General features: G+C 40.5%; 2 protein-coding genes across 5 annotated transcripts; both read right to left on the bottom strand.

Moving 5' to 3' along the window:
- Nucleotides 1-287: 287 nt before the first annotated feature.
- Nucleotides 288-13,666, bottom strand: smurf1 (SMAD specific E3 ubiquitin protein ligase 1). 2 transcript variants are annotated; one of them, XM_088437490.1, is made up of 18 exons: nt 13,405-13,666; nt 8,243-8,281; nt 7,684-7,792; nt 7,261-7,394; nt 7,068-7,133; nt 6,888-6,963; nt 5,640-5,851; nt 5,461-5,545; nt 5,208-5,354; nt 4,691-4,919; nt 4,440-4,543; nt 4,100-4,214; nt 3,845-4,023; nt 3,409-3,546; nt 3,147-3,267; nt 2,875-3,076; nt 1,861-1,945; nt 288-1,771 (listed from the first exon to the last, which is right to left on the bottom strand). In XM_088437490.1, exons 1-18 carry the CDS (start codon nt 13,457-13,459, stop codon nt 1,672-1,674), a joined length of 2,196 nt encoding a protein of 731 aa, XP_088293616.1. In that variant the 5' UTR covers nt 13,460-13,666; the 3' UTR covers nt 288-1,671. The 2 variants fall into 2 exon arrangements, with proteins under 2 accessions (XP_088293616.1, XP_088293617.1); XM_088437491.1 differs by having other exon boundaries at nt 1,861-1,936.
- Nucleotides 13,667-15,587: 1,921 nt separating this feature from the next.
- wipi2 (WD repeat domain, phosphoinositide interacting 2) lies at nt 15,588-21,300 on the bottom strand. Of its 3 annotated transcripts, none has more exons than XM_088437820.1 (12): nt 21,056-21,300; nt 20,391-20,473; nt 19,955-20,124; nt 19,764-19,860; nt 19,141-19,238; nt 18,890-18,982; nt 18,680-18,750; nt 18,472-18,585; nt 17,900-18,064; nt 17,374-17,481; nt 16,306-16,403; nt 15,588-16,221 (listed from the first exon to the last, which is right to left on the bottom strand). In XM_088437820.1, the coding sequence occupies exons 1-12, from the start codon at nt 21,127-21,129 to the stop codon at nt 16,109-16,111; spliced, it is 1,284 nt and encodes a 427-aa protein (XP_088293946.1). In that variant the 5' UTR covers nt 21,130-21,300; the 3' UTR covers nt 15,588-16,108. The 3 variants fall into 3 exon arrangements, with proteins under 3 accessions (XP_088293946.1, XP_088293948.1, XP_088293947.1); XM_088437822.1 differs by having other exon boundaries at nt 18,478-18,585; XM_088437821.1 differs by having other exon boundaries at nt 19,955-20,121.
- Nucleotides 21,301-22,699: the final 1,399 nt, after the last annotated feature.

The following is a 22,699-nucleotide window of genomic DNA, read 5'->3' as shown; positions in this document are numbered from 1 at the left end:
TCATTTGGAAAGACTATCCGAAAACGTTATCTTTCGGCCAAATGAAGCACAGAAGCCTCGCCATTAATGTCTACCTTTGCAATGCAGCACTACTGTAAATTATAAAAGTTGTTTTGTGAATTTTTGCACGCATTATTTTCCACTTTGAGGGAATAACAAAAATAACACTTAAAAGCATCACTGGATTTTCAATGTAAGAGCAATAATAAAAATATTCTGTGTGTGGACAAAAAAAAATCCAAAGAACTAATAAAAATAAGAACAGTTACTCACACAACTCAAGGATATTATTTTCAATTTAATTCTTTTAATATAATCTTATTTACAATGTATTTTTCATAAATGTTTTAGTACATAGTAAGTTTCAATACTCTTGCATCCATTACACAGTGAACTCAGAACCTAAAAAAACGCAGATTGAAACTATTCTGCTTAACAGTCTTCAATCTACAGTAAAGCCCAATGTTGTTCCACATTTCTCACTTAAGTTAGCTTTTCCCTCCCATTCACGTGTGGAGGGCTGTTAACTGTAAAGAGAGTTTGTTCATTCATGGCTGCCTTGAGCTTAAGGAGTACTCATCAAAGGGCTGGAGGAAAATAGACAAGAGAGAGAAACATCAGGGCTGCCAAAGAGGAACATGTGTCAAGTTGATATTAAAACATGAGTGAAAAGGTTGAGCTTTTATTGGGTTAAATCAAACTTTCCAAAAGTGGACTCCTTCTTTGCATTTACTTGGCTCATTTAGAAATGTACCCAAAGGGAAACTCTGAAAACAGGGCTTGGTGGATAAATCCCTTTCACCTCAATAAACATACCCTGGCATTCATTGTTTACGTACAAACATATTTGCATCATTATGCATGTTAAAAAAAAGTAAAGAAATTAATTAAAAACCACTTGGTGGATTACTTGAATCGGAAGTGAATTGACCCATCGACTCAGCGAGAGAGGATGAAAGGATTAGTGTGAGCTCTTTGCAGAGCATATAGCAGCTTGGTCAGCAATCACTTAGTAATAAATAATAAAACAGAGTGGATCAGAGTGGTCACAGGTACGTACAAACGGGACAGACAGACAGACAGACAGAAAGTAATCACACAGAAGAGCAGGCTCATTTGATCGTTTTGCGGCGGCGGCAGGTGCCATGCCACACCCGCCCACGCCGTCTCACATGCACGCATACGTAGACACATCGGGATACGAGACAAGTGGTCAAAAGTGAACGCATGAGTACAAGTCAGTCGATCAGAACGTCACGCATACGTCACAGTCGGCCTCAGCTTCGTTTTCCGCCCGGACGTCATCGAACCGCGTCTGTTGGCGGACTCATGTTTGATGATGTGGTTGGAGACATTCCAAGGAGTTGACATCATAGCTTGTTAAAACCAAAGGATAAAAATGCTTCTTCAAAAGGTTTGAAAATTGTTTTAAAATACTCCCACCCTCCGAACATTTCACTTCCTCACTGTGCTTCCTCCTTAAACCGACAAGGGTTCGGGTGGCGTCAAAGCAGGTCTGTGTTTTGTCGTGTTTGGCCGCCCGCCAAACTCTGTGCATACTCCACGTTCTGTGCGTGTTGTGTAAGTTTAAAAAAAAAAAAAAAGTCAGAGTTTAATGCAAGTGCAAGCACAAATGTGACTGTGTATGTTGGGTTCAGTTGTAGGGCCCTTTCACTCCACAGCGAAGCCGCAGGTCTCCTCCACAGCAGTCAGCAGTTTCTCATAAAGTTTCTCATAAGACTCATAGGGGGGGATGTCTATCCTGTTAAAACTGGACACAGAGAGATACAATGAATGAAACCCAAGATGGATCACTTCTTCAAAGAAAGAGGGATTTGTTGGGTCAAGTTGTGTCTTTACCACGTATGCGCCTTGGGCAAGTTGTCAGTATTGGCGTCTATCAAATGGATGGTAAAGAGTCTTGGTCCTGCAGAACCTGTAGAGCCTTACACACATACATTCTAGTTATCACTGCTCTATTCTACTACACAGAACAACATTTAAAAGCGTCTAATTAATCGGTGCTTCAAAAGTGGTTCCGTGTACCAATGGGGATAAGTAAAGGCAGTTCAGGTGTTATTTTAAAAGCGGCAAACATGCAAAATTCCTTGACAAATAGATATTACATGATGTAATCATTTCTGGAAAATGAAGTACAAGTTCAGTAAAAAGTAGAACTCAGTTTGGCCACCCCTGTTCTAATTGACAAGCGATGTACCTGTGTGTGACAGTGACAGAAAGAACAATAATAAGTTCATCCACTAGATGGCAGAATGCACATTAAATCTATAAATTCATGTGTTGGTCTCCATACAAATAATAGCATCTTTGTGTTATAGAAGTGCTTCTCAAATAGTGGAACGGCCCCCTGGGGGTGCGCGGATGACCTCAGGGAAAAGGCTTCATGTGAAGTGTAACTGCGATAAAATAAGATTAAAAAAAAAAAAAAAAAGTTTCAGGCACTTTGATGCACTTATTTTTTTCTGTTTAGACTAAGCTGCTTATTTTGTTAATGTTAAAAAGGATATGGGTTTAGGTATACGGCACTTATAATTTATTTATAGATAATAATCTTACTTAGAAAGTGATACAAGATTATTTTGTCATTACACTTTTTGTGACATTTGTCTTTGGTGGTGAGATGTGATATTTTGGTAATGTAAAATGAAGTGCTCTGGCGCCCCCCATTGCCCCTAAAAAAATACTAGGATTAAAAAAAAAAACATCAGGAAATAACAGTGCACCTGTGCTCTATGTATTTCCGTAGAAAGCGCTAAATAAATCGTGTTGAAGGCATGGCCATATCCTTTAATGCCTATTTTAAATTTCACGTGAAAGGACGCATGTGGCCGAGTGAACCAGTGCATGACCCACCCTGCAGTGCTTTGAAGCCCTGTAATGGGACGCGGGTGGAGCCCGTGACAAACTGCAGTAGTCGTCCTCTCCTCTCTTCACTGAAGGCCTCCACCGCTTGCCAGAACCACCGCACCACATTGCTTTCACTTGTACAGTGCTTCAAGCGCGTGTTTGATTTCCAGTCAGCCAGATCGATTTTGCCCAATCCGCCTATGATCAGCTGAGGAACAGAAGGCATCGTCAACATAACAAAACAAGAAGGGCCGCGAGTTACTTCAAAAAGAGCATACCTCGAGTTCTTTATGGTCAAAAGCTTTTAGAAGATGTTGGGGGATAAGCTCGCTAAAACCCTTCTGGAGAGCCAGAAACTGGGCTTCAATTCCTCGCATAAACCTCCAGTTCACATAAAGCCTAAGGAGAATAATAAATACAAACACGGATGTAGTTAGTCTTTTTATGAATTAATGAGCTGACTCCTCCTCCTCCTCCGACCGACAGCGGATGTGAATTCAGCGGGAAGAATGAATGAAGTCTCTTTAACACTGTCATTACCTCACATATTCCTTCTTGTTCTCCTCCGTAACAGGGATGTTACGTCCGTTAGGTTTGAGTTCATGTTGTAGGAATTTCCCAAAAGCATTATGCTCCACACAGAAGGTATGGTCCAGGACAGACGTGATATCGTTCTCTCTGTAAACACGAGACAATGACAAAGATCAGCATTGGTGTAAAAATGAAGTAGCATTTACTCTCCTTCCCTTTTACGCCATTCATTATTGATGACTTTGTTGCTATAGTGGTTTGCTGTCTCAGATCCAGATCTTTAATTATATTTAGGCAGTTATAGTTACTTTCAATATCATATTGCTATTGTCAGGCCATTCTAATTCTTTGAGTTGGGATCCTGCAGGTCTTTAACAAACGTACCAAAATGAAGCGTATTTAACCATTCTCTCAAGCTGATATGCGTGCAGGTGCCCTAACTTACAATATCCAGACAAGACTCTTGTGCAACTCTGGGTCGGTGGTCTCCAGGTCATTGAGCTGAATGGGTTTGCCTAGCAGCTGTTTGTAGAAGGGCAGCGTGAAGCTTCCATTGATGTAGTGACCATGAAAAACTGCCAGTCCCATTACACGGCCCACAAAGTGGAAATATGATAGGTGATCCTGAAATATGGCCAGAAGCATAAATATAAGGTGGAAGGACATTCGTGGAGTGTCTTATGTATCTCTGAGCACCCACTGGGTTAATGGAGGAGTCTGGGTTGATTTGTAACGTGTAGATATTGTCGGTGGAGTACTGGAACAGGCCGTAGTAAGGGTTCAACATTTCGTGGCAAAGCAGGTACAGCCATTCCCTACAGACAAAAACCCATAATGTTATGGCGGTCAAACATATTCATTCATCTTAAAAAATAGAAAAAAAAAACCATTATATAACAGTTTTATTATACAGGTCTTTGTGGTCAATCTGTTTTTTTTTTATGTTTACAGTGTATAAGTTCTGTTAATAATATTACCTGAGAATGAAATAACTATAACCAAGAAAATGGCTTCCAAAACTGGTAATATAATAAAATCACCTGGCCACACCACCATAGTCCAGTCCCTCTTCGCCTCTGAATTTAACCATGAGACGCTTCTTCAGGTCCTTGGGCCTCATCTTCATTATCTGTCGATACGACTCCTAAAATAATAGATGTGCACAACCTTCTTAAACACTAAAACAGTTTTCCCCTGCCTATATGAATGTTCAATATCTGATCCCACTGATATGCGGTTTGCGTGTACCGTCATAACTAATTGAGAAAATGATGAATTTAGTGGTGCCCACCTCAAATATCTCTTCACGAGACACCTCAATACGACAGTGTCCTGCTTGTGGCTGCTGCAGGGAGAGCTCATGGCGCAGCAGCTTGAGTTTGTGGACCAAATCTCTCTCATAGCGTGCCGCAACGTCTCCATCGCCCCCGACACCGCCGCCCATTCCTCCAACTCCACCCTCATCAACCCCCACATCCATTTGGGGGGCTTGTGAGGATTCCTTCACTTGGGATTGCTGACTGAAGGTAGGAAGACACAGTTTGAGGTCAAAAATTTGATAAATGAACAGAAGACAAAAAGTACAAAAAAAAATAAAAAATCATACTGTGCTTTAAGCCCACATTTCCATCAAATCACACGTTTAGTAGGTCATGTTCAAATCCAGTGTGAGTTCCGCAATGCAGCAGTGAGATTAGCACCAGATTAGTGTTGAAACTACTTATTTTTTTCCTACGCGTTGGGAGTATGAGGTGCAGGCATCCATAGGCCGGATTGATACGTCATATTGTGAGACTGCTGGTCCATACCTGATGATGGTGTGTAGGCGTGGGTCTGTGAACTGCGTGGTTCTGTTGTTATGATCCACAAAGTAAATGCGTCCCGACACTGTGCTTCGGACCTCCCAGCCCACTGGCAACGGACCAAGCTCCTCGCAGCTTACACTGGCCAGGTCCCTGCACATGCAATCACTCATAAGTCCAGACGGTACAAAAGCAAAAGCAACAACAACAAAAAACGAATAAATGATGTTATGGGTTCCACTATAAGTGGGAATCGTACCTTGGTATCCGAGGATCATGCCAGGTGCTGACACCTGTTTGTGTGTGAAGGAAGTACACCTGGCCTTGAACTGTTGTTCGCTGCTCTGTATGAAAAGAAACAAAAATATGATGCGTGGGCAACAAATTTGGTCATCGAGTGACGGGCTAAGAGATGAGATCGGGTCGTGTCGGACTGACCATATCCTTCGGGCAGGTCAGGCGGCTGGTGTCCGTGAGGTCTGTTCTGAGGTGTGTGGCCATGGCCTCGGGAATCCTGCCCTCGGATTCGCTGGGACTGAAGACGGTTTTCTTGACTCGGCGAGTCCAGGCGGCAGTTACCACCACCCGCAGCACCAGTGGGGTCAGAATAAGGTAGCGGTTCTTCACTGAAACAACCCTCTAATACAGGCCTACAAAATGAGTCACACACAAACAAATATTTTATGAGGTTTTCCGACAGAATTCTGACTTTATTCTCAGAATTCCCATTCAGAATTCTCACCTAACTAAGTATTCTCACTTAACATACTGATCTTAAAACTCTGACATTCTATTTTCTTTAAGGTCTCCGAATTCTGACTATATTATTTATTGTTAAATGAGATTATATGCTTACAGGGGAGCTCAACCAAAAGCGTTGGCTTTTCAATAATATGCTCTCTGCACTTCCACCAGTCTAAATTAGTGGAAAATGAATTAAGCAGCAAAACCAGCAGTTTTTTTTTTCATCCCAGAGGGCAGCCATTTTGTCAGAGGCCGTCGTCTGAAAATGACATCACAGTTGCACAGGGCTCAGGTAACAACCTGACAAAAACAACAGCTTGCCTGTTTTTTGAGTTAGGTCATGTGACGCTCGCAAGCCGAGTCGTGATTAGTTGTTACCCGAGCAACTATGATGTCATTTTAAGTTAACAAGAGGAAAAAATTGTAGCCTCCGGGTGGATTAAATAAATAGGATAGAATTTGCGAAAATTAATAGTCCACAAATGCAATGTTCAACATGCCATGTTAAGAGATTAATAGTAGTGGGCCTGTATTGAACATATTGTAAAAAAAAAAAAAAAAAAAAACGGGAGGGGGGGTAATTTCCCAGGGGAAAGAGAATAAATTCAGCATTTTAAAAATAAAGTCAGAATTCTGAGATAAAAGTGAGAATTTTGCGAAGTTTTTTTTTTCCTTGCTTCATTGGCCCACTTCCCCTTTTGTAATAATCATAAATAAGAACCCTACATGACATAATCTGACATTTCTTTTGCATTGCAATGTACATGAAGCACAATTTAAATTTATTGGAGGACCATGCGGGGAACTTGGTTATTTTACACAATCATCAACCTATAAATAAACTCCAGCCTATTCTGGTAGAATACCAGAAATGATATTTTTACCCCTGAGTGTCCGTCACTATTTGATGCTGAGAGCAGAGACATTCGGTGGCATGCTCACCCATCATTTTCCAATAGACCCCGACAGTCTACCACAGGACCTCCACTACCTATGCGGTCTCGTGTCTGCAGGCTCACTGAAAAAAAAGAATCGAAACGTAAATGTCAGACCATAAATAATTTGGGGCGACTATGCATGTAGACACAAAAAGAGGATTGTCATGTTCGTGTTCAGCCTCACCTACAATCTGCCCCCGCACTGCGTCACTGTCTGAGGGGTTCAGTTTACACAGATCTAGCCGCTGGTCTGAAGGGAGATAAAAAAAAAGACGCATTCATTGTTTTTTTTTCTTTTTCTTATAACCCCTTTTAATGCCACATTAACACAGAGTATTTGTATACAAGCAGCAACATGAAAATACAAGTGATCTTACATCCTGTGTCTTTTAGTCTGCTGATGGCATTTGAAAGAAGTCTAATGCACCCTAAGAAGCCTGCCCCCTGCCGTTTATGGATCTTCTTGTGATTCCATATACTGATGGTGATCGAGTCTGCCTTTCCAATGTAGCTGGGGGGGAAAAAAACAATTGCTATTATTTTGAGAGTCACATTTAACCCAAAAGAACAAAACAAAACATGATGAGCCAATATTAAAAAAAACCTAACGTCAGCGCTGCATGATTAGGGAAGTTCTACACCTACTGAAAATGATTTGCAAACTGCATAACATACACCCACGGGTGACTAGTGATAGAGGATCATGTGATTTCCAAAGCAGAAACAGTAGGACACAGCACGCACAGGACGGCTTCTCCGTAGTGTCAAAGAGATGTTGTGAGTGGGCGAAGGACACTTACAGGTCGTAGTGCTGATTCCATTTGGGGTCCAGTGTGCTCTTAACTGTGTCTGTCGAGTGGCATTGACCTGATCCGTCTACCACAACCTTGGCAAAAGGATCGGGTAGACCTGTGGGCCGTCGTTGAAAGGTTAGCGCCTCATTCCGAGGTTCTCGCATCTTTTAAACCTCAAACATACATGGCTTTTGAAGCATCCAGATTATGACTAGCATTAAAATATAGCAGGTCCAACTGTTCATCAACAACAAGGCAGTACATTAATATTACAAATCACTAACATTAATCATTCCCAAATAATCTCAATTGAGCCCCGAGTAACTGTGATGTCATTTTTAGTCATCAGCGGGTAGCGAAATGGCCACATGGATAAAAACAGCTGAATTTTGCTGCTTTATTTACGTTACACAAATGAAAAAATTATCAAAACACAGAGCCTATTTATTGTAAAGACAATATGAACTGTGTACTGCACAAAGAATCTCATTCAATTAATTGCCGATTTACAGACGTCAGCGTGGCACAAGCTTAATTGCATATGCGAAACACAAGCGAAACTTACGAAAGAAGTCTTTCTTTGCGAGGTTCTTGGCACATAATACTGCAAGAAAAGACAGACCATAATGAATACGGAACATACACATGAATACAAGTGTTTTCAAATTCGTGTAGGTTGCCACAATGCTAGCATTCAAGAAAAATGTCAGCCTTAAATGGACCTGTGTTAAAACGTTGATAAATAATGTAGACGATACACACGAGGCCACCCACAGTGAGAGTGGGTTGATACATCAATTTCAGTCAAATTGCATATAGTATGTGATGTATGCATTTGAATTGTGGATTAGCTGCTGCTCCATAAAGTGGACTGGGTCATGGGGAAGACAAAACGGCAATAATGGCACAGAGCAATCTCATGATATATTGATTAACAAGCCGGTCCTAATTGATTTGACCCAGCACCCGCAATAATATCCCGGCTCTTTGTTCTCATTCCAAATGCAGAATGGTGGCGTTTGGCCCAGACGGCCGAGAAGGAAGTCAGTCAGCTGCAGGTTTAGGATGTGGTGACTGTGGTGGCGGAGATATGTCTGCTGTGTCCTCGTCTACTTCCTGTGAATAACCCGTGGAGAATGGCCGCAAGATATCCTACCCTTTTCCCTTGACTCACGCATTCCACAGTGAGACATCACCACCAGAAAAATAGAATCGCTTTTCTTTATCTATCCTGCGGCTCTTACATACTTTCTGTCACTGCTCAACTACCCCTTTACTCTTGCATCCGTTCTTTCACAAAAAAAACAAAGATTTTTCTTTCTCTCTCTCTTTTCAGACTTTAATCCAGCTCTTCCGTGGCAGTAAATGTAAGAGGAAATTCCTCTTTCTGCCAAGGTCATGCCTGGTAAAGACACAAGACAAACAGCCGCTCCGCTGGTTCTCCACTTCCCCACTGCTGCTTTTCCTTTTTGGCATTCAAAACTGATCTTTTTTAAGAGAACCTGAGAACCGGTGGGAGCCAGCAGGGGAAGAATCCTTCTCATCCGGTCTGGGGAGAAACGAGCAAGATACATCACAAGGGTGATGCTGACAAAAGTGAGCGAGTGCTGGCTCCGGGAATTTCAAAGGCACAATGTGCTCTTTTAAGAGTTTTACAGTTGAAATGATTTCTATGAAAACATACAGTTACTTTTTTAGGAATTATTCCATGTGCAATTCATGATAAATACCCAGAGACTGAACCAAAAAGGATAAAATATTGCTTAGAATTTACAGCTTTAAAGTAGTGATTCTTTTCTTGCCCTGTATACCATCTTATGATGTACAAATCAGAAAAAAAAGCAGTTGACTAATCTTTCCACACAACATTGTTTTAGACCACATTCAATCGCCAATTCAGGTCGCTAACAATCGACTTAAATACGTTGACATTTGGCACCTGTTGCCAGTGTTTCCCAGTGGCTCTGGCTCCGTTACAACTGCGTCTAGCATAAACTTGCTGATAGCAGCACACGAGAGCTCCATATAGGCTGGCATGATAGACGTAAATGCCCCTGCACACTTTGATGCTTATAACCTGGCACAAGTGCTATTTATACTGATCACATTCTAACAAACCATCCTGACGTTAATGTGCCGTTTACATCGATGAATAAGTCCTTTAGACCAAGATTTATGGGAAGAGATTTGATTAAAATCTAATGTTTCCAGACCAGAAAGAAGTGCGCTGTTAAGCACAGTTTAAAAGCAAAAAAATGTTGATCAAAACTTTACAAAAAAAAAATACATATATATTTTTGTGATAGCAGCCGACACCCTTTTAAAATCTCCAGGTACCACCATTTGAAAACCACGGAAATTTGTCATCACTTCCTGTGAGACTAGTAAATCAAGTAAATTACTTGCATCTATACATAAACAGAATTTCATGCACACATCGCCCCAAATACAAATAAGTAGGCTAATTTGTGTGCGTTTCCTCTTTTAAACGAGGATACATGTGTATGTTTGTGCACATGCTGCAAGCTCAGGGAGGACGGTGAGAGGATTAGCGACGCTTAGGCTGTCTACGAAAATGTCTTTTCTCCCTTTCTCACTTGCAAGCTACTTGCTGTGATTTTGACTCCTTCACTCTTGATTATGCATATTTTCCCTTATCATTTTCTCTTCAATACAACCATATCTTATGAGTGTCCCGTGTCAATCCAGACAAATAATTCACAATACAAATACTGTGCAAGAAAACCCAAGCAGTACTGCCTGAGCAAGCAAACGTTCAGCTGACAATGTTTTGCGCAGTAAGCCCACGAATCTCCTTCTTTGCTAGACAAAACAAGCCGTTGTATTACCTTTGAGCAAACTGCTTTGTTTTTTTGCCGGCATATTCATTGGCATCACACTATATCGGTGGCACTCGTACTTGAAGAAATACTAAACTTACGTCTTTTTCAGTAATACGTTAATATTTAGTGTTTAATTAATTTGATAACTACATTATATTTCAAGTAAAATGAATACCTTAAAACCACATGTTGCAGTGGTTGTCAACTGAAAATTACACCACATACTCGAGGCTCCGGGAACAACCTATCACGGTCCATTTGTTTTCTGGATATGGTCATGTGATGTTCACAAGATGAGCTGTGATTGGTTATTTATCTGAGCCCCGAATCCATTTGATGCCATTTTCAGTCAACGTCAAGTCCAAAAATTGTTAAAGGTTTTAATCGTTCATCAAAATAACGTAGTTGTAAACTTAATAATCGACAAAATGTTAATATAGTACTCTTGAAAATGGCTAAGTAAGTTTAGTATCCATTTAATAGTGAAGTCTTTTCATTTCAGGATAAGAAAACCATATTTCATGAACATTCCTTCGAATCAGCAGAAAAAAAACAACACATTTTAACACGTTTGCAGGTTTATTCTTAGATGCATTCCAGCCATTCTTATGAGTGCATAAACAAGAGCAAAATAAGGACAAGGACAACATACAATCATTGACCATCAACTTGATGCAACAGGGAGTCTAAGGAGGGTCCTTTTACTCGAAGATAATATTTGTTGACGAGGCACTATGCATTTAATCATCACATGGGAATATCAATACCGTATTCATGGTGGTGCTGTTTTTATTAGCAAAATGTTTCCAGAAGAGACTGTTGGTCAAATATGTACCAATGCATTCAGAGGATCCAGGCCTTTGTGTGTGTGTCCATGCCACAGGCGGAAAAGCCTTGTGCTAATGTAGGCCAAACATCCCCTCTGCCTGCCTGACAGACTCAACAAAAACACATTGGCCACACCACCATTGGTGCAAAGCACATTCCTCAGCCAATTAGAATTCCCCTCATACCTGTAGGGGCGGGGAAAAGTCATGGGCAATAACCTTTGTTTGCATTCAAGCAGAACTAATGAGCGTCTGGGTAACACACTCAACCAACACACTTTTTCTGCTTTCTATCATCTGGCTGATACAGTAATGCCAAACAACAGAACAGACTGGCAAGTGTCTTTCGAGAAGATTTTCTTCTGAGTTTGCTAAATGCGCAATGGACTTCTGTATTTTGTGAAACTGAATGAAGCACTTCCATTCCGGTAAATGGCAGTTCACAATAGCAAGAAGTTTTCCAATGTGAGAGCACTTCAGGTCAATATTGGCATAGTTTTGTACAAAAAAAAAAAGATACTCTGGATGCACAGAGGTATGAAATCCAGTTAATGGTTATTTTAATATACAAAGTTGTTTTGAATTTAGTGTATTAGTAGAGCTGCCCGATGTACTAAAAACTATTTAAGCAATGTGACAGATTTCAGAATAAGATTTCCAATTCAAAATTATTCCTCTAATCGGTTGATCCGAGCAAAATCAGCTCCAATTTCATATCTATCTGCACACATTTTAGTTAATTATTTTTATTATTGGCAACTCTAGTGATTATGACATACGCTGTTGAAATGTTTTATGCTGTTGTCATGGGACTACATTTTTATTACGATCTAGATGATGTACATGGCAGTTGTATGCAGTAATGATTAGTATCGATAGTTTCGAAAAATGGTATTGATATTGGTGGTATTTCAGAAATTAATTTTGTCAAGAATGCACAGACTGAAGGCTGATTAAATAGTATGAAATTGTTCTGCGCAAGTCAAAATATCAAGTGAAAAAATATTCAATTGAATCTAATTGGTCCAAAATTATTACAAACACAAAAAAGCATCTTCAGCAAACCATACCAGAAACTTCTAGTCAACAGACAGAACAATGGAATGTTTTTTATATAATATATTGCAAAAAGTAAACAATTATTTCTTGGTGGTGTGTGAGATTGTTTCTACTGTAACATTTATGCATTAAAACTTTAACCGAGGCATTTCTTTGGTGTGATCGCTCATTTTGGCATCAGGTGACCAATAAGTCTGGCTCTAGGCAAAGGGAGACATTTCCATTTGAATAGAGGATCCTGGGGGCCCTGTGGGGTCACGCCGGCTACAGTGAGGACCCATTGTTCCGGCTGCGCCCCTGAATCACAGAAACTGCTTCATGTGCTACACAGGAGATCTTGAACGCCAAAAACAACCTCAAATGGATGAATCGAGCAGCCAAAGGGCAAAAAGGGGTACACGACGGATAATGCTAACGCTACGACGTCAATCAGTTATGATGATTAAAGTAGCTGTCAGATGCAATCGGTTGGTACAAATCAACACGTTGATGCACTCAAGTTTGTCTGGAAATAAAAGAATTAGATTTAAGTTTGCGATTCGATTAAGTATAAATGTTGAATTTGGGTGGTGGTTGTTTAGCCCCCCCACACCCCGATGGGCGTAGCTAGCGAGCATTAGCGGTCAACGTTAACTACAGCGTTAGGGCAAGCTAACGCCGACTGCCTTGTGTTAATAATTCATCACATATTAATGCTTTTGAAGCGGCTGCGTTTCCAATGACCATAGCGGCTAAGAATAGGCTACTGGCTTGGGTGCAAGTTCCACGGGACAGTCAATTATTTCCACGTAGTGGAGAGCTTTCTTGCATTGCGGCTAACAAGCTAGCACTTGTGCTTCTGTCTACCGCACAAAAACCGGATGTTTAGGCAAAAGGCAGACCTTCAAACCTACTGTTGTCATATTAGGCTTCCTTGACTTAAACAGTACACGGCAATGCACCGGAGATCCAAATTTAAACATGCGGCGTGTGCTGTCTTAGTCTTTTTCTTTTTTTACCTGTCAGTCGAATTTTGATGCTAGACCCGTTCCTCCTCGTCCCAGGATTCGACATCACTCCGTGAAAAACGATCCTACAAACTTCCCCTTCGGGTCTCCAAAAAGAGACCGTTTCACGACTCAGTCGAATGCTGAATGTCTTCAGAATGCAAACACGCGGTTGGGTTTTCGGTTCTTCATGGGTGCGAATGTATTATTTCATGGCAAAGTCCTGCGATCCTTCGAGACCCGACAACACCGGAGAACATTTTCGGGCAGGCTCAAGCACGTCATGACGTCACAGTCTTAACTGTACAGCCGTACGTGGTCGCGTCCGGTGGGCGTGCCCATGAAGAAAGTCCCTGCACAAATGCGATTCTTTTTTTTTTCTTTGCGCTGGAATACTATTTGTTAGGCATTATATTTGTCATTATTTATCGATTAAAAAATTATATATTAACAAATATATAGTTTAAACTACAACCTGACCATATATAATGTACTGTATTTTGGATTCTGGACGTTAACAACACTAATAGTAACAATAAAAATAAGTTGTAGTCAACAAATTATTACAATCATTGGTAGAAGTTTTAACATATTCACTGACAAGGATTATATGTTGATTTAAAAATAGGGATAGGGTTTTACTTGCAATTCAACTAAGACATAATTTAACAAACGTCAGTTTTTTGTCATTTGTTGTATAAAAAAAAACAACATTTGGGATGAATGTTTTACTGGATCCTTTTTTAATGCCATGTCACAGCATACATCATTTTCTCGCATCTGTGTGTAATTCTTCACCAATAGGATTAGGCCTATTTCACAGAAAAAAAAAGAAAGTCCAGTTATTCCTTTTCCAAGATTCACATAGTCGTAGCCCAGTCTGCACTGAAGTTAAATGAACACATGATATTAATGGTCTATCATATGATGTGCTTGAAATGTTTATCAGAAAGTGCTTGATGTGCAAGGACTTGGTTAGTGGGATTTGCCTGGCGCAGTATTAGCTTTGGAACAATGGAGCCTCTGATTAGACTGTTTTCAGGGCACAGGATTCAGTAAATCCACATAGAACCGGACACAAGTAATGCTCACATACAAAAAACAAATGCGCAGCTGCTCTCTTGACTGTTGCACTGCATTTTATACAGAATCACATTTTTTTTTATCTTCCTTTGACACAAATTTCACAGACTCTAAAGTACACAACTAATGATCTTAAGTTCTTGATTGATTTAGTACCAGACATTTTTAGACCTTCTTCTGGCCAAATATCCGAATAAAAAAAGTATCTGGGTTGAGAAGGCGGACTCTTGAAAAAAAAAAGTGCCTTTGGGTCTGAATCTTAAAAATCATAACACAAGACAGTTGCTTACTATAGGACACTCGGGTAAGAAAACGCTTATAAATTGTATAGTTCTTGTACACTGTAAAACTAGATTTGATATTTTGTAAACTATTTAACTATGCTGCTTTTAAGAACCTTGGGTTTGAAATAAACAATAATAATGCAACATTGACTTGATTTTTATTGTGGTTTCAAATGAATGTTTCACATTTCATACAAAAAAATCAATACAAAAAGCCTGACACTCCCAATCTTTTAATTAATCTTTGCTGAGTGGCTTCAGTCCCCAAATTGAATGTTGGAACAAAAAATCCTATACCAGCAGACCAATCAAATGAAGACATATATTGCCCACTTGGAGAGTCTACGGTCAGAAGCAGAACAATTTACAGTGTAAAGATGCCATGATAAGAAATGTACAGACATGGTTGTGTTTCTAAGCGCTGCATAATAAAATGGTCACCATCCATAAAAATGTCTTCAGTGTATGGCTACGGTGCCATGGCAACATTATGCAGGCTCACACAGAGTTGAGTAGAAATGCCTTGTGTGGCTTTGTGAAAACAGCCATAATATCAAAAGTTGGAATTCGACCACTGATTGGAGGGAAGCAAGGAGGGGCGTGTCCAACGAGCCTCTGTTTAAGAGATAGACGTGATCAAGGATAAATGTAAGCTAATTACGCCGCGCTCGCAAACACACACCCGTGCCAGCAAAAAGCATCAAAAGTCACATGCGAGTCAATGACACACCCTATGAGCTCCTCGCACAACGGTGTGTGTGCATGTGTCAAGTGTACGTATGCAAGAGAGCAAAGAATCAGGAAAGAGAGTACAGTACACACCCTCGGTTAAGATCAGGCAAATGAAAATAGATTTTATTAAGCCAATGCAGAGATCTCAAACAGAAAACATGAAAGGTGGGCAAAGAGGCACTTACACAACCTTTTTTGTTTGTTTTTGTTTTTTTACACAGCACTAGAATCTGAGCGTGCGTCTTTAGTAGAGCACAGCTACGTTTCTATTTTGATCAAAAGTCCGACACGCACGCTCACAGGCTCTCATTCACATTGGGGTTTCCTTTGAGCGGTTGGCACATGTACATGCAAAGCAGTCAGTTTGGTCCGCGCAGACGAAACTGAGGGGAAAAGGAGCACAAGATGGAGGGAGGAAGATAAAAATGTGAAGGTGTATGTGAAGGGACAAACGACAACAGATAACAACCGATAGGCTCCGGAGCCTCCGGAACAAAATGTATTTAAAAAAAAAAAAGAACACCTTCCCTCTCTGATCCTGCCCTCCCCCCTCGTGTCACTTGTCAATAGCAGCGCCAGAGGAGCCCTCTGATTTGTGGGTGAGGCCGTCCGTATGGTCAGTCAGTTTCCAGGATGAGCGGCGGCTGATCGTTCTCGTCCTCCAGCCGCAAGCTGTTGAGGTCTTCCTCTAGCCCCGCCCCTCCCACGGCTCCCTGCTCGTCACAGTAGCCTCAGGTGTTCAAAGATGAGAGTGAGTTCAAGGGTCATGTAATGGGGCACATACTGAATATTCTGAATGATGAGCGCGACATACCTTTAGTGACAGAAGCGCTGTAGGTCTGCGCCACTAGTGGGCGATCATGTGAACCCTGCTCCAGGATCTCATTAGGCGGCTCTGCACTGCCGTCTAACCTGAGGTCAACAGCGGAGATTCTGTTTCACAGACTGGATTATTACTGTAAATAACGTGCGTCAGCACCAAACAATGACAACACGGAAGTAAACAACAGTAAATATATGTGACTGGCTCTGACAAAACCATCCTCGTGTCAAAAAGTGAAAACTGACTTATTCATTCATTCTTATTATATACCCAATTCCCATAAAAATGATATATAACACGGCGTTACCGAAAAAATGTGAGAATTTACAGCAATAGGAATGTTGCTAGGTTAAAATCACTACATTTGAGAAAAACACATGTAAAGTTTTGGCACATACGCCTTTCAAAACTCCATAGCACCGATACCTAATATCTACTAACCAATAAATATCTACCAATCAATAACCAATATCTACTGGAAAGTAGCTTTCAATAGCAGGCAAGGACATCTGTGATTTTAAGGCTTTAAAAGCTGAGCCAAGTTTGACCTCTCAACAAGATGAAATTGGCCAGAATTTGTGATTTTGGTCTCCACTTTGAAGCTCCCATTAAGCCAGTACTTCTCAATCATATTTTGCAAAGCCACCCCTAGGAAAGCAACAACATATCACGCCCCCACCCAGGTGATCCCGTCCCACTATTTGAGAAGCACTGTATTAAGCTTACAATTCATTTCCTGAGGCATCGTCTGTCAAAGTTTGCTTGTTTTTATAATTGCTACTTGTGTGTGTGCGTGATTTTTTTAATGAAGTCATATTCAAATTTGATTCAAGAATTTTATGACACAAGAATATTGCTATTATTACCATTGCCAAATGTTGCATGAAATCAAGGAGGGTATTGACAAAATCGCTATTTTTGTCCACACGATATTTGTCATTTCCACGAAACTATCCGTCAACACACGAACCCTTTTGGCTGTATGTTTCCACTGCGCAGGAAAACATAACTTGAAGTCCAAAAGAAAAGATTACGTTTACTGTGTTATTTGTGTGTTACCTGTGCTGCTTCATGAGTGTGCATTCTCCTCCTTCTTGTGGATCCAAGTTGTAAAGATACAAATAGCCATCAGCTGCTGCAACCAGCAACCTGGGAATCTTCTGAATCCTACAAGACAAGCAAAAAAAAAAAAAAAAACCCCACATATTAGATTATCTGACATGCTGAAGAGCTTCAGCTGAGTTTTCTTAAACATTGATTTGTACAGAAAACTCTAGACTGGACTGCATATTCTTATCCTAAAGAAGTACTTGAATAATGAAAAATAATAACACTTAAAAGTGCTTCATGGCTTCAAAAGTTTTGTTATTTTTCCATCAGTTTGTCACTTTTGCTAGCTCACTCCAATATGGAATTAAAATAAATGGCAAAAACTAACAACAATCAAAAGGTATTATGGAGTAATGGCAGTTCACAAAGTGAAAAATATAGCGACTGTTCCGGATCGCAATGAATTTTCTTCATATTGGTTTTTCAATTTCTTGCAAAAATAAATGTGGGAAACAATGCACAGAGAAAAACTTACATTGCTAAAGCACAGATGTTCTTATGGCCGCAGAACGGCAGCCGTACTGTGGCGAAGGCTCGCCCCTGTGTAAACATTTCTGTGACCTGGGAGGGCAGATAGGTGGTTGATGCCATCAGAACCTTGCCCAAGTAGCCTCCCCATGTTGTGGGCTCTTCTGCCGGCCTGTGAGAAACAAAGCTGAGTTAGTAGAAATATCCCATGTTCTATACATTAAACTCTCTATTCACAGCTATTCATACTTCAGAAGATGTGGCTAAAGCCATTTAAATATTAAATTAGGACAATCATTTCTGTCAAATGTAGATGTCACTGTGGAGCTGGGTTTATACTGGGTTTTTGGGATCATTGTGGTTATTTTTTCTCATATATATTTTGAAGCAGGAAACCGCCCCGCACGGTTTGAAAATTTTCTTGACAATCAGGACACAATACACAATGCGCATCCATAGAAAAAAAAAAGAAAAAAAAAATCTGTGAAACAGCGAGCCAGAAAAGTGAACCAAGAGTACTATGCTATTAGTGACTTTTACAGAAGAACAAAAGACCAGGATTCTTTTTGAAATACGTACACATACTTCTCCTTCTGTGTTTCTAGTTTGAAGATGTGAACCGTCTCTGTGTTGCTGGAGGCTGACAGGTACAATCCTTCCATGCTGAAGGCCAAGGAGCAGATACTCACACACCTACAACAAAAACCACACACACACTCGCACAGATAAGTGAACGACCCCTTGGTGTGGGGAAAAAAACTTGTGCTGCAGCATGCACATCAATCACCTCTTGACTCCTCGTCGAAACTCAAAGAGTTTTTGTCCTTCCGGGATGGAAAAAACTCGGATGACTGTGCCCTAGGACAAGGAAGTCAAACCCAAAAGGCACGCAAGGGAAGATAACGATCGAAGGAGATGTGAGGACTCTTCATTTACTCAAGCGCACAGAACGAGAGAGCGAGAAAATAAAAGCGGCAGGGCCTTGTTACACTCCTACCTTCTCTGAAGCTGTGGCCAGTTTGGTTCCACTGGCATCAAACGCAAGAGCTGCTAATGGGCTGTCGTGGGCTGGAATCATGTTTGCGGCTCGCTGGAACACACACACGCACACACACATCAAATACATTGCCTCAGAGAGATGTCTGTTATGAAGACACTCATGGTTGATACCGTCACTGTCCAGTTAAAACGTCATAAATCTACTCTAATGTCTCGTTAAAAGTGAAGTTGTGTTATGTGTTTACGCACCAGGTTGACAGTATCAAACACTTGGACTTCTCCTATCATGGCACTGCCAGGATATGCCAGGTAACAGTTGTCATTGCTAATGGACAGGGAACACAACCCTGTAGAAAGGTGGACGAACACACACACAAAAAAAAAAAAATCAAGAAAAAGTTATTTGAAGAAAGACATCCATATAACCAAAACATTCTGATTAAATGACACCGCTAACTTGAAAGTCACTTTCACTTGTCGTCAGTTTTACTAGAAGCTGATAACTGTACTGTAAAATTATATGATGAATCAAAACAACTATTGTTAAAATGCTAAACATACTATAGCAAAAAATAAAGATAAATAAGGGTTAGAGTGGGGGGGATGCTATTTATTTACTTATTGAATATCTATTTTGGTAAAGCACGAAAATAGACCTCCTTGAAAAACGGTAATTTTTATTCTTTCTGCAAGCGTTAATGTCTTCAGTCAAATGGTAGCAAAGCTTCTCATAGACTTTTTTTCAATTATTAATCTATTGCACCTTTTAGCCACTCATAGTGAGTGCCAATCATAGGTTCTAAGATCACAGTTTCAGTCCCAAAACGTTCAGCGCTGGTCAACAGAGATAATGTTATAAGTTTTAGACAAACCTGAAGGGTTGGGTGGAGTCTCTCTGATTGTATGCAGCACTTTCATATCTCGAATATTGTGAATGTAAAGTGACTCCTCCAGACACACTATCAGCCTCTGTAAATAAAAAAAACCGCACCAATTACTTGCCCGACACTTGATGGAGGATCCTGCAGATAGGTGAAAGAGATGCGTGTGTTTATCTTCGTACCTGTCTGTTGAGTTTAACAGCCAGTATTGTGTTGGAGTAAGAGTAGTTGCAGATTTCAGTTCCCTTCTTGAAGTGACATACTTTGAGCTTCCTGGGGGCCTTCAGGCTGACTATGGCCACCAGGCTGCTGGAGAACAGACGCTCTACAATACATACATCCTCCGTGTCTGCTGTATGACACAAATACAATCCCACATTAGCTTTCATGTGTCGCTTTGGTGATAAGCAGTTACACGATTTTGTTTTAGGACTTTGGAGGCTATGCCATGACATATGGCAAGGAAGATAGATAGTAAAGGAAGCAAGTAACCGTTAATAAAAATAGTAATAAGTAATAAAGCAGCTGCACTGCACACACATACGTAGACTATTTACACAGTATAGGGACAGTGTTGTATGATCTCACTCTATAATTAGAAAAATATCGGATACTCACTACATTCATATATCTGCTCCAATTTTTCCACAGAGGACAGAGAGAAAAACTTGTATCCCGATTTGGTGCCAACAGCCAAGGACCTTTGAAATGAACACAATACAAACACAAGTCATCACCGCAACAGGAACATAACATCTTTAATAAATCCCAGCCTTACGCAACTGTGTCACTCAGCAAGTTTATTCAAAGCCTCCAAATTAGGGGAAAATTTTGGGTGTCAAGAAGCTGGCGCAAAAATACAACAACAAATACGTGTCAGGTTATGTGAATTCATACGATCCACATTGAAAATGATGAATACAAAGCGATTCTGTAAGATCTAATTAAAGTTAACCTGCGAGAGCACAACATCGCGTTAGCGGCTAGCCTAGCAGCTAACCTAGCCGCTAGCTGCTAAACACCGACAACATAAGATCGAATTTCACCATTACATTTGGATAATGAACTATAGTCGCACAATAGCTTTGGTATGCAGTAAGAAACACAGCCAGTCCACATCTTGTCTACCAGTGTCAGGTCACGATAAAGTAGAATGGCCCAAAAAATAGGAAGCTAACGCTAGCTAGCTACATAGCACGGCCCACTAGAGCACCGAACATTCCCCCGGAGTCTGCTTGCGTTCTTCCCCGCCCTACCCTCCATTCGGCCCGGCCTTGGCTTACGTGTTGTCCTGGTTAAAGTTGGCGAAGAGGAGCTGGCTTCCGCCCGCATCCCCGCTTAGGCTGGCCAAGTTCATGAGCCCGGCACCATCGACAAATAAAGGCCAGGGGGGAATTAAATGAGCTGGCCTGGTAACGGTACAGTATTAGAGACCAGGCGTTTAGTTGGGCTTCAGGGAACCATTGCGGTAGCCAGACGTAATAGCACTGTTGCTAACAGGATTGTTGTTGTTTTTCATTAGGCTTGCTGCTTCGCACAACTGCGCATGCGCGCAAACAGACGCGTGGTGCAGCCTTAAAGGCGCCGACACAAATATCAACATAAATTCAACGTAGTCTTGAATATGAAATGGAAATGAAAATGTCCAGCTGCTGTTATGCGTGCTGTTTATATGGTCTCTTAAATTTTTATCAAGCAAAAAAACTCGAGTTTGTAACGGATGACGAACGCAAATCATGAACACTGCCCTCAGCTGTCGATACGTGGTAGTACAGTTTTGTGAAGCACAGTATAATGCGTTCATTAGTACAAAATTGCTACATTTTTCTTTACGAAAAGCAGAGGTTGCAAAAATACCCATATTCTGTACTTAAATAATAATGCAGACATCTGTAGAGAAAATTTCAAGTATTGATTCAACCCATCCATGTTAAGCAAAAACACAGAAAAAACTGTGATGTCAAGTAGGAGGACTCAAAATATCATCCTGGACAAATGACCCTTGGCCCGTGAGTTTGAGGCTCTTGAATTAGCGCAATATTACATGCAAATGGATAAACACGAAAGCGGCAAGTGAAATGTACTATATCTCAGTGTAAAAGAGAACCCTCGTCTTAAAAAAAACACATAGGAAAAAAAGTGTGTTGTATTAAAACTATTCTATTCGGTCACAACCTCACATAATAAAGTGTGCTGGCTGCTGTATCTTTGTAAGGCTGTGACAGCTGTGTCCTTTGGTCCAATTGGATGTTTTGGTTCCTCCAGAGGTTTGTAAGCACTGGCATAAATCCAACACATGCTGATTTACTTTGGTTTGCATTCTGTTCCAGGTAAACATGTCTCCAAAAATATCAAGCAAAGCTGCACAAGCTATAATTGCATCTGCAAATACATATGCTCATCGTATGTGAGGAACAAACAAAACTTGTGAACACACACAAATTTGTATTATAAATGTGGGTATGTCTGCACCCATGTATGATGGCATTTACCATATTTTATACTCGCTTGGCCACTGTTGTGACCGTACTCGGGTTTATCAGGTCAGATCAATGTGTAACCTGATTTGTTTGAAACATTTTGCATAATATGTTGGTTTTTGCCTCTCACACTAACCCAACCCACACACAAGGGATTCTGTTAGCTGTTGGATAATATTTAATTTTCAGCCTACATTTTTCTAAAATAGACATTTTTGTGGGTGCCAATTGTCTGCGTGAGTAACATTTTAGCTGAGAGAGAACACATTAAGATTGTGGAATCATTTATGTCGTGATAAATATTGGAACCACCACAGTGGAAAAAGGAGAATGTGAGGATAGCCATAAATCATAAAAAGAATTACATTTCAATAGACAACTCAAATCCCTGTATTTTACATTTTAGTGTTAAAGAAATACTAAACTTAGCCATTTGAAGGAGTAAAA

This window comes from Hippichthys cyanospilos, chromosome 16 (genome assembly GCF_059441005.1).
Source record: "Hippichthys cyanospilos isolate Australia breed blue-spotted pipefish chromosome 16, RoL_Hcya_1.0, whole genome shotgun sequence".
Taxonomy (NCBI): domain Eukaryota; kingdom Metazoa; phylum Chordata; class Actinopteri; order Syngnathiformes; family Syngnathidae; genus Hippichthys; species Hippichthys cyanospilos.
This window is presented reverse-complemented; position numbering and strand designations above follow the sequence as displayed.